Source organism: Chiloscyllium punctatum, chromosome 40, assembly GCF_047496795.1.
Source record: "Chiloscyllium punctatum isolate Juve2018m chromosome 40, sChiPun1.3, whole genome shotgun sequence".
Lineage (NCBI taxonomy): Eukaryota > Metazoa > Chordata > Chondrichthyes > Orectolobiformes > Hemiscylliidae > Chiloscyllium > Chiloscyllium punctatum.
The window spans coordinates 35,406,931-35,419,575 of record NC_092778.1 but is presented as its reverse complement, the minus strand read 5'-3'; the positions used below and the strand labels follow the sequence as shown (position 1 = coordinate 35,419,575).

Sequence of the window (12,645 nt, the reverse complement as noted above, 5' to 3'; positions counted from 1 at the left end):
AGATTTTTTTGAATAATAAAGGAATTAATGGTTATAGCGAGAAGGCAGGTAAGTGGAGTTGCAGCCATGAAAAGATCAGCCATGACCTTATTGAATGGCGGGAACAGCCTCAAAAGGGCCAGATAGTCTACTTGTTCTTATGTATTTGGATTTCCAGAAGACCTTTGCCAAGGTGCTGCACAGGAGGCTGCTATATAAGAAGTCATGGCATTAGGGGCAAGGTAAATGCAAGGATAGAGGCTTGACTGATTGGTACAGGATAAAGAGAAGAGAGATAAAGGCGCCCTTTTCGATAAGACAACCTGTTACTAGTAGAGTTCTGCAGGGGTCAGTGTTGACATTATAATTATTCATGTTATACAGTCACAATTTGGACAAAGGAACTGAGGGCATTGTTCTAAGTTTACAGATGACACAAAAGGTGTGCTGAGGGATAGGTAGTGCTGAGGAAAGCGGGAGGTTGCAGCAGGACATGGGCAGTCTAGGAGAGTGGGCAAAGAAAGAGTACAATCTGGGAAAATGTAAGGGTATAATTTTGGTAGGAAGAATATAGGGGTATTTTCTAAACAGGGAAAGGCTTTAGAAATCTGAAGTGCAAAGGGACCTGAGAGTTCTAGTTCAGGATTCTCAAAGTTAACATGCAGGTTCCATTGATGGTTAGAAAGTCAAATGCAATGTTGACATTCATTTCAAGAGGGCTAGAAAACAAGAGCAGAGATGCACTACTGAGGCTGTACAAGAATTTGGTCAGACAACATTTGAAATACTGAGAGCATTTTGGACCCCTTATCTAAAGAGAGATGTGCTGGCATCGGAAGCATTCCAGAAGAAGCTTACAAGAGTGATCATGGGAACGAAGTGTGTGTCATTAGGGGAGTGGTTGTGGGTACTGGGTATTTAGGGCTCTGGCTTCCTGTATTAGAACAATGAGGTATCTAATTGAAACTTACAGAATACTGAGATAGTGTGGACATGGAGAAGACGTTGCCACCATATAGGAGAGACTAGGACCTGGGGAACTGATGACCCTTCTAAACAGAGATGCAGAAGAATTTCTTCAGCCAGAGTGTGATTTCTCTGTGGAATTCATTGCTGTAGAGGTTATTGAGGCCTAGTCATCGAGTGTATTTAAGACAGATACAGGTTCTTGATTAGTTAGGGATCAAGGGCTAAGGGGAGAAAGCAGGAGAATGAGTTGAGAAACAGATCAGTCATGATCAAATCTACAGAACAGACTTGTTGAGCTGAATAGCTTAATCCTGCTTCAGTATCTTTGGCTCTTATTGCCTAATGCTTTGCATACAGAATGGTCACTTCAAAGTAACAAGAAACTATTGTGTCAATATCTGAAGCGTTTCTTTATTCTTTCATGTGATGTGGGCTTTACTGGCATAGCCAGCATGTTGCCCCTAGTTGCCCCTGAATTGAGTGGCTTACTATATCATTTCATAGGCCAGTTAAGAGTTAATCAGATTCCTGAGAGTCTGGAATCACATGTAGTTCAGAGCATGTAAGGATGGTAGATTTCTTTCCCTGAAAGATATTAGAGAAATCAGATGGGTTTTTACAGCAATTGATCAAAGTTAACATGGTCACCATCATTAAAACTAACTTTGTTTTTCAAATTTATTAAAATGAATTAAATTCCACCATGGATGACAATCCATGCGCCTACAGCAACAGCCTGGACCTCTGGATTACTGGTCCAGCAACATTACCACTATGCCACGATCTCTCCTGCTTGAGAAATAGGATCTGACATCATGTAAATGAAAACCTTATTATGTTGTAAGTTCAAAAAAAGCTATATCTATCTGATATGCTCCAACTTACCAGAACCTCTGAAAAATGAAGACAATGGATCTATATTTATATATTAATCAATTTCTTATCATGTTACATGTAAGGACCTCAAAACACTGAACACGGGTGTCTGCGCGTGCATGCTGTTGGCGGGGGTAAAGGGGGATTAAAATTGGATTTTTTTGGTATATAAATGGTGTGCAGGAAAAGTCAGGATACTGGCACTCGGTGACAGAACCAGTGCAAACACAATGGGCCAAATGTTATTCTTCTGCACCCTAACAACTGAGATTCTTGAAGGTTCCACCAGTTTTTCTGCCCTTGAGCAAAATGCAGCAACTATTAATGAACAACTTCATTTGTAATTACCCATTCAGGCCAAACTAGGGTTCAGCTGTGATGTTATAAGAATTTTAAAGAGCAGAGATAGTTTGTCTGTTTACATTTAAACATTCTGACTTTATGTTTATCATAAATATCTATATTGACATTTAAATGGAAATTATTTACTTAAATTCATCATGTAAGCCCATCTTTCTGCCGGTTAAAGTGAAATTGCCATAGTCCCAGAGGATCTAAGCTACTCTCACAATAGAGAGACACAACTCAGTGAGTTTAATCTGAGTGTCACCTTGCCATAGGTGAGATGCAAGGTTGAGATGGCAGGACTTTCATGGTGATACCAAATGGTACAGGAAATGAACTCATGCTTTTGGTATTACTCTGCATTGCAAACCAGCAGTCTAGCCAACTGAGCTAAACACTCACCCCTTCTCTACTATCATGCTATTGTAACTATAGGTTTACAAATCTATCATGGAAAATGTTGACAAAATGATCCACTTTATAAAGTCAATTTATAAATTTATGATACAATTTCATCCTCTAAGAGGATACAATGGAGCAGTGCAGCAACATCAATGTTATTCTTAATTGGCAGTACAGTGTGGACCTTTTGCAATTTTAAAATGATAGGGGCGTTTTTATTCAGGGAATAAAATGTAGCTATTGCCAGAATTATAAATACGGTGCCCAGTTATGCGTATTGCTGTATAGCATGCAAAAACAATTATTTTGGGAGAGAATATTCCCTTGGAATGAAAAACTACTCATATCCCTAGGCTAACAAAGAAAACATTTGGAAGGAATTATACTGAAATGTCACAGCCTGCAGCAATAGTGCATTCGTTAAGCATTTGAAATTTACATCACTAAATGCTTATGCATCTTTTGGTCAGGTACATTTCCAGTTGTTTTAACATTTTACACATTGCTTCAGTTTTAAAATATCCATTGATTGAGGATACATAAATGCAGAAATGAGAATTTGATTAGGTAAGTCACATTTTTTTGGATTTGAATTTGGTTTGGCCAATGATCAATGCTGCCTTCAAATTGATGAAATACACTTGTTTCTAATGAAGTAGTGCACAAAGAACAAAGAAGGAATTCTTACATTATTCCTAAGCGTAATCTAGTGCTGGACAGATCTAAAAATCTAAGTGACTGCTTTAACATCTTTACCTGTTCGAACCTCCATCCATCAGACATTGTAGACACCATCTGGGTGAGCTCCTCTTCCTGGCACTGCAATACTCGATACACATGCTTCATTGGAATCTGAAGGTTACAAGGTAAAAGGAATCAAATCAAAGATCCATTAAAGAAAATAATGAACCACTGTTGAGGATTTTTCTAATGATAGAAAATCATATCAGAGCTTGAGATAGAATTTAAAAATGCAGCTGAAGAGACACAAAAGGTTCTTTTTTTATATAAGTTATACTTCAGAGTTTGTAAATTATTAAACTGGAATACAGTGTATATGTCTTCACTGAAAGCAATATCCCATTATACACAAATAAAAATAAAAAGCATATATTTCAATTTAAAAATAATCATACTTCACCCAAACAACAATACTGAATTTTCTTAAAAGGCACTTATTTTTAGGTAGGCTTTTCCCATCTCTATCAGAAACTCTTTGTTTTGGCACCTTGTCAACTAGTCAGTTATCATGTAATACTAAACAAATGATTTTAGAATAGCGTTCACAGCTCAACCTGTCCCTGCCCCACATACATGCATTTCCATCATGAGTTTCTGGATAGATTAAAAAGGAACAGGAAATCCTTGCTGATTTTCCTCTGCCTAATGCAGGAAAATAAACAAATTCCAGCAATTTTTACTGTGTGCATCCATGATCAGCTAACTCAATAGAGACAGATTGAACTCCGGTCCTTGGTCATACTAAATGAGCCAAACCATGCAGGAAGTTGCAGAACACATTTTCTTTTAAACTAGCAATGCAGAGTTGAATTTACAGTTATTACTGACCTGCAGGCCTGGCTTGGCAGCTCAGTTGCTTTTCCTTTTGATAACAAAAGTAGCATACTGTTATCAACATTCTCACCATCTGTGCACTCAGAACTTTGCTGGTTTCTTTCAGATCTTTGACAACAGCCTGTATTTTTACAAACATTTGTTGCAGCACTTTTCAAATATAGTTAACCATTGCTGCAATTTTCACATTTGCTTAGCAGTTAGGTATTGTTAATAATGCTGTAAACACTCTGCAAATGGAGAGGATTGGTACACATTTAACAATCCTTTCAGCATGTCTTTCCGTGGCTATAACTTAGAACAAAACTGTTTTTTTGAACAAACCATTGGAAATTTGATTGTGGGGAGGCAATGGTCTTGTGGTATTAATCACTAGACTACTAATCCAGAAACTCTGTTCTGGGGAACCAGGTTTGGATCCTACCATGAAAGATTGTGGAATTTGAATCTAGTAAAAATAGTCAGGAGTTAAGAATCTACTGATCACAGTGAAACCATTGCTGATTGTCAGGAAAAACAGATCAGGCTCACTAATGTTCTTCAGGGAAGGAAGTCTGCCACCCTCACCTAGTCAGGCCTACATGTGACTCCAGACCCACAGCAATGTGGTTTACACTCTTTCTGAGGTGGCCTAGTAAGCCACTTAATTCAAGGGTATCTAGGGGTAAGATTCCTGGTCATCCATCAGCACATACATCCCATGAATGAACAAACAAATTCCACATAATCCTGTCACACTTCCAATTTCCTCTTCCGGTTTCATGCTCTTAATGCCTCTCCATGTGGTACAATTCTACTGCAATGGTGATCTTCTGACACCTTGCCTAAGTGACCATTCTTCAACTTGAAGATGAGATAATGAGTGTCAGCAGGCTATTTGAGCCTAGCACATGCACACTGAAATATAGTCTACTCCTACTTTTATTCATACCAGTAGTTGGTGCAAAGTTTCACTTTTTCAACATTAATTAAGAATATATGGAAATTGAAAGATATTTCAAGTCCAATCAGCTAAATCATCATGGACCACTAGTAACAACAAATCTTTCTATGTGGTTGAATTATTCTTCATTTTTATACAGACATTTGGGGAATTACTTGCTGATATACAAAAGATCAACAAAAATGCACAATTTTTTTCATTCATGGGATGACTGCATAGGCAAGGCTAGGATTTGTAGACTACTCCATTTGCTCTTGAGGAGGAAGTGTTGAGCTGGCATCTTTAACTTGCTATAGCCCATCTGGTATAGTTACACCAATTTTGTTATGGGAGTTCAGGACTTTGCACCAGCATCACTGAAGGAACAATGATACAGTTCAGGATGGCATGCGATTTGGAGTCATTTGCATCATCTTCTGGTAGAGCCCACATGATAGAAGGTGCATCGAGGGAGTCTTGATGAGTTTATGTAGAATCCCTACAGGGTGGAAACAGGCCCTTTGGCCCAACAAGTCCACACTGACCCTCTGAACAGTAACCAACCCAGACCCATTCCCCTTACCTTATATTTACCCCTGACTAATGCATCTAACCTACACATGCCTGAACACAATGGGTAATTTAGCATAGCCAGTTCACCTAACCTGCTCATTTTTTGGACTATGGGAAGAAACCGGAGCACCCAGAGAAAACCCATGTAGACACGGGCAAACTCCACACAGAGTCACCAGAGGCTAGAATTGAATCCGGGTCTCTGGCACTGAGGGGCAACAGTGTTAACCACTGAGCCAACTTGCAGATAATGTAATCTATCTTGTCAATGTTACACCAAAAGAGAAAATGCTGGAAAATCTCAGCAGATCTGGCAGCATCTGTAAAGAGAAAAGAGCTGACGTTGCGAGTCTAACTGACCTTGTGTCAAAGCTGAGGTCAGTTAGACTCGAAACATCCGTTCTTTTCTCTCCTTACAGATACTGCCAGACCTGCTGAGATTTTCCAGCATTTTCTCTTTTGGTTTCAGATTCCAGCATCTGCAGTAATTTGCTTTTATTTTGTCAACATTACACATTGCTGATTTTGTGCACTGGGAGAGGGATTGAATATTTAAGGTGCTGAATGGACATGGTATTGAGCATCTTGGCTTTTGTTGGGGTTGTATCCACCCAGGCACACGAAGAGCTTCCCATCACACCTCTGACATGTGTCTGTGGAATAGTGGACTAGCTTGGGGAAGACAGGAAAATGCTTGTTTCTGCAGAATTAATAGGTGATCTGCTCTTATAGTCATGGTATTTATATAGCTTGTTTCATAAAGTTTTTGGTCAGGATATTGATGGTGGTGGATTCAGCAGTGGAAATGCAATGCTCATTAAATGAAGATGGCTTGGTTGTCTCTTGTTGGAGATGATCACTGACAGCAACTTGAGTCATGAGAATGTTAACTGCCATTATCAGTGGTAGCCATGAGGTGGAGGTGCCGGTGTTGTACTGGCGTGGACAAGGTCAGATGTCACACGACACCAGGTTAGTCCAACATGTTTATTTGAAATCACAAGCTTTCAGAATACTGTTTCTTTGTCTAACCTTGCCATTGTAAGTCCAGTGGTATTAATAGCTAGAGGCACAAAATGACACTGAAGGGCTTGCAATCATGCCAAGAGAGCAGAAGCAGCGGAGGAACAGAGGAATTGTAGTTTCCATGGATACAAATCATTAAAATCTAACGAATGGGTAGAAAAAGCAATGCTAACAGAATGATTGCATTTATCTCAAAAAGGTTGGAATACCAAGGGAGAATGTAATTCTACAAGTCTTTTTCATACTCTAATTTGGAACACTGAATTCAGTTTTAGATACTGTATTTCAGGAAGATACATAGATCAACCAGAATGATACTATGGCATGAGGATTAAAGCAGACAGATGGGTAAATTAAAACTGGTTATGCTACTTTTAAGTTTATAAAATGGTAGGTACGTTTAAAATGATTGAAGGATTTTACATAAAAAGTAGACAAATTCATTCCTTCAGTGGAAGCTCCAGAAGCCTGGAACATAATCTTGGAATTAGAACTAAGCCATTTAGATGTAAAATCAGGAGGCAGTATTTCCACACAACTCAGTTTTGGAAATTTGAAACCCTTGCCAAAAGTCTAAAGGCGGGTGGAACAACTCAAACAACTTATAAAAGACAAAGATTGATTGATATTTGGAAGCTAAGAATATCAAGCTATATCAGACCATTTAGTTCAGCTGGCTAGGTGGAATGTAGATTGGAATTATGCTAACTGATTTAAATCAAATGGGTTTGATTCTCCATCTAATTGGGATAGACTTGGGGACTGTCTCCTCACTGAGTCTGAGAATGTAATGGCACATAGCGAAAAGGTCAAAGGCAAGTTGAATGCCCTACTCCTCTTCCAATAGTCCTCATGAAACCACTGCTTTCCAAAGCAGCTAAAGGAGATCGCATGATCAATATTGTGAGGGAAAATGACAGCTTTCAAGAGGGAATGCCACTGAGTGAATGAGATCTAAAGATCTACCCAGAAATTGAGCAAACGTCTTGATTGCTGAAAACAGCGCAATTTCTTTTCAGCACTAAGTTCTTGCTTCCAACCTCAATTCATTAATTCCCCAAGACAATGTTTCATATTTGCACATGGTCTCTCTCCACTCACCTGTGATGTTTTGGTGTCTCTCTCTCTTATTCTGTCTTTCACTAACTTTATTAGTGATGTAATGTTGTAAAATTCTGCTTCCTCCAGCACACCTGAAAAGGGACAAACTACCATCAACTACATTCACTCTATAATATCACACAGATTAAACAGCATTCCTTTCAACCATGAAATCAATGATTTGCAAGTCTTTATTTGTTCCTAGAATGTGACAGCATTTGTTATCCAATTCTTCCTTTAAGAAGGTAGTGCTGAGCCACTTTCTTGGTGTAGGTACATCCAGTTCTGTAGAAAAGAATTTTAAGAGTTTCCTCCACCATGACTGAAGGAGTGACTATATAGTTCTTAGTCATGATGGTGGGCATGTTGAAGGGGAACAAACTGTTGATGTTTGCAAGCATATGTTGTCTTTGTTCTTTTGAGTGTTAGAGATGTTGGGTTTTGGTGGAGCAGAACAGCCTTGATGAGTTGCTGCACCGTATCATGCAGACAGTATACATGCCAGTGACAGAGTGCTTAAAATGGTGGATGGGTGCCAATAAAACTGGTTGCTTTAGTTTAGATTTTGTTGAGCCTCTTAATTGTTGTTGGAGTTGGACTCATCCAGTCAAGTGGAGGCTACTCAATCACATTCCAGACCTGTGCCTTGTAGTTAATGGAAAAACTTTGGACAGTTAGGGAGTGAGTTAGTTACTGCAGAATTCCAAGCCTGCTCTGCAGCCTGTATTATTATTACTGCCGGACCAGTTAAGTTTCTGGTCACTAATGCCCCTCTCAGGAAGATGATGGTAGGGGATTCAACAATGGTAAAGCTACTGAATGTCAAGGGGAGACAGTCATTGCCTTGCATTTGGCTGACATAAAAATCACATGCTGCTTACCAATTTAAATCTGAATGTTGTCCATAACCTGATGGATGCAAGCAGACATAGTACCTGAGAAGTCTCAAATGTTACTAAACAATATGTAATCATCAACTATAATTCCCACATCTGACCTTAGATGGAAGGAAAGTCACTGGTGAAACAGCTGAATATGGTTAAGCCTGGGACACTACTTTAAGAATTCCTCATAGTATGGTCTTGGAGTTGAAATGATTAGCCCCGAACAAGCACAGACATTTGTATTTGTGCAGGTATTACTTTGACCATGGAAAGTTTCCCCACTTGATTCCCATCAATTTCAATTTTTCCAGGGGTCTTTGATGCCATTCCATTTAAATGCTGCCTTGGGGTGTCAAGGACAGATACTCTCAACTTTGAAGTTCAGCTCATTCATCCAAATTTGGACCAAGTCTGCAACAAAATCTGTGATGGGGTCTGGATGGGTTCCACACTGTAGGGATTTTATTTATCTATAATCCAAGGATGCAATAAATATAAACAAAAATTAAATAGATCTTGCCTTCCTCTGCTAAATCTTTATTAATAACCAGTTTCCCATGTCGCAGGTAATTAAGCACGGGTCCAAAGTAGGTAGGGTCTCGGTCAATTAGATAGGCACCAGTCTCATCCTGCAATGTCAAATACAATAGTCTGATTAGAAAGCAAGAAATCACATTTGCAAATACTTACAAACATTAATTTGCTGAACCTAACCAATTTTTGTCTTAATGGGTTTCACCAATTTTCCATATATTTTCAAACAGATCACAACCACATAATGGTTTACTAATATAGGCTCTATTTATTGAAAAGGCTGAGATACACGGATATCCTTGCCTAACACAAATTTAAGTTTTATGGGGTGGTTGGGAATGTGGAATTAAAAAAAAACAGATTAGCCATGATCTCATTGAATGGTAAAGTAGACTTGAGGGACTGAATGTTTTACGTCTACTCTTATTTTGTACAGAATATACGTATGCTTGTACGTCGAATGCTGGTAGGATGCTATAAACCCACCGCCTATTAGATTTAAAACTTACGAGGCAGAATATTCACTATGGGCTTTAGCACCAATAAAATTGAGTGGGGGTGGGATGGGGGAGGGAGGGTTTGCTGGTGGTGGTCAGCTGCCCTCAGTTATGGGATGGGGATGGACAACTGTTATTAATGGGTATAACATAGAACATTACAGCACTGTAAATGCCCTTTGGCCCTTGATGTCACGCAGATCTGTGAAACCAATCTGAAGCTCATCTAACCTACACTATTCCATTATCATCCAATGACAATTTAAATTGTCTATAAAATATCTATCACCCCTCAATTTACAGCTATGTCCCCTCATGCTCTCCATCACCATCCAAGGAAAAAGGCTCTCACTATCTACTCTATCTAGCCTTCTGATTATATGTCTCAATTAAGTCACCTCTCAATTTGCTTTAAAAACAGCCTTAAAGTCCCTCAGCCTTTCCTCATAAGAACTCCCTTCCTTACCAGGCATCATTCTAGTAAATCTCCTCTGAACCCTTTCCAACACTTCCACATCTTTCCTATAACACGGTGAGCCCAACTGCATACAATTCCCCAAATGCGGCCACGCCAGAGTTTTGCACAGCTGCAACATGACCTCGTGGCTCCAAAACTCAATCCCTTTACCAATAAAAGCTAACACACCCTATGCCTTCTTAAAAACACTATCAACCTGGGTGGCAACTTTCAGGGATCTATGCAGGCACACTTATGATTCTTCAGGCCCATTACTGAGAGTAGGTGCCATGAGGAGGCCTGTATCCCTGAGCAATGGGATACTATTTTGGAGGGGAAACCCAATAGTAGGGCAGCCTGTGGCTAGTTAAGCCACACAAGCGGACCCACTAACCTGTTTGGACAGCAGCCCTCTCTTCCTATCAAGAGTTGGTGGTATGGTTCCTTGAAGCCTTTAAGCACCTAAAGACCCAATTAAATTTCCAAGTTGCTGTTCATCATTAGGCTCAACTGATGACGTGGCACTTATGGGTCGATAACTTTGCCACCACCCTTCTACTCCACTTACAGGAAAGTGGCCCTGAGCAGGACAGTCAGGGAATTGGTGTGCTGGCAGCAATATGAAATTCCATTTTGAGCTCTATCAGGGTTTACAAGTTAATCTCCTGGAGCCAGCATTACACTGAGTGCAAACAATCTCCCATAGCAGTAATCTAACAGTTATAGCAATGTAATTTCTAAATGCCAGATCAACTGTGTTAGTAATACTTATGCCCTATAAGTTGAAGGATGTGGGCTCAGGCTCCATTCTAGAATTACTGTTCAGTGCAGTGTTGAGGAAATTGAGCAATGCCAGAGGTGCTCTTTCTTGGACACATTATTAAATTGTGGGTCCCCTTTGCCCTCAGGTGCACGTTAAAATAACCCTATAATAGAATTAGCAGGAAAACAGGACACAGTCTCCTGGTTCTTTGGCCAATATTTACTCGAAATGTCCAAGCCATATATTTAATTGCAGCAATTGAACATTCCACTATAAGAACAATGACAACCACTTCAGTGCTAATTAATGGGCTATTGAATCCTTTGGGACATTCAACAAACATGAAAGGTATCACAAAGGCAAGTATCCTCCTACATCAAAGAACATCTCGAGCACTTTATAAGTGTTGATGGCTTTGAACATGAAAGTGGATAGGGAAATTGGGTAGGAAGAATAAATGAGATGTTGATAATGGTGAAGAATAAGATTGAAGACTTTATATCTATAAAGATCTATAAAGGCCAGCATCAAAAAATTAAAGCCCAACATTAAAATACATTTACACTGATTCTTTGTCCCAACAGCTGAAGTTCCACTGCTGTTGAGTTGTTCACAGTGGACTGCCCGACAGCGTGTTCAAAGCACATAAAAAAGCAAGTCCATCTAGAATTTATACACTAATTTTGAAGGGTCAATGGCCTCAAAACATTAACTCTCTCCACACAGATGCTGTCAGTTTCTTTAGCAATTTCTCTTATTTTGCTGAAAACATAAGTTTTGCAACTGAAATGTATTGTAGTGCTAAATATTGAAGATTAAAAGAAAGCTAAATCTTGCTCTGCGACCACATTCCAGACTTTACCTCAAGAGATTATAGACCGATATTCATGAATCTCATTTGGTCTTTGTATTGTTGAAAAACCCCAATATGACCACAGCTTGAGTACTTCAAAGTATTAAACTCCACACTATAGAAAGGATATCGATTTTTTTTAAGAATCTGCTTCAATATTTAAATGATGGCTGGTCTTCCTCAACTTCCTTACCCAATCACCATATGTTGATTTCCTTAGATAAGATTACATCGCTGTTTTGAAATACTGAACAATGAAGCCTTTGGAGGCCGGGTTCAGAAACCTGAGTGAAGATATTTCTTAACTCAGTCTTAAATGATTTACCCCTTTTGATTATGCCGTTACTTCTATACTTTCCAGTTAAGGGGGAAACACCTTTTGGGTATCTATCCTATAAATAATATTTGTTTCTATGACATTGGAGTTTAGAAAAATGAGAAGCAATCAGTATAGACCCAACCGCATCAAACTCTCATCCCAGGAATGTTTTTGTCAGCCACACCATATCTCAAGGTAACAACACCCTTCTTTAAGTAACTGAGACTAAAACTGCAGAGTACTGTAGATATAGCTTCAAACCTTTCTGTCGTTGCATCAAAAAGCCCTTATCCTTGTATTTCAATTTCATTATAATAAAGACAAACATACTAGTTGTTTTCCGACTTATTTACTGTTCATAAATGTTAACAATAACTTTGAAAATCCCCAAGGATGAACATTTAATAGTTTTAAACCATAAAAAAAATTGTTTTTCTCTTCTTCCAAAGACAATCCCACATTATTCTACATTCAGAGCTGCCATTTCTTGCCCACCCAATTAACCTGGATATAACTTCTTGCAGATTCTCTTGCCTTCTCAGTTACTTTACTGCTTAATTTTTCTGACAA

The 12,645-nt window shown here is 39.0% G+C and overlaps 1 protein-coding gene across 1 annotated transcript in view; it reads right to left on the bottom strand.

Annotated features, from left to right (window-relative positions):
* LOC140464459 (BTB/POZ domain-containing protein KCTD5-like) overlaps nt 1–12,645 on the bottom strand; it is a 76,486-nt gene that overhangs the window by 25,168 nt on the left and 38,673 nt on the right. The window contains exons 2-4 of the mRNA XM_072559528.1: nt 9,173–9,281; nt 7,769–7,860; nt 3,328–3,423 (exon numbers count right to left, since the gene is read on the bottom strand). Of these exons, the coding sequence (XP_072415629.1) occupies nt 3,328–3,423; nt 7,769–7,860; nt 9,173–9,281 (297 nt within the window). The remainder of the gene's footprint in view (nt 1–3,327; nt 3,424–7,768; nt 7,861–9,172; nt 9,282–12,645) is intronic.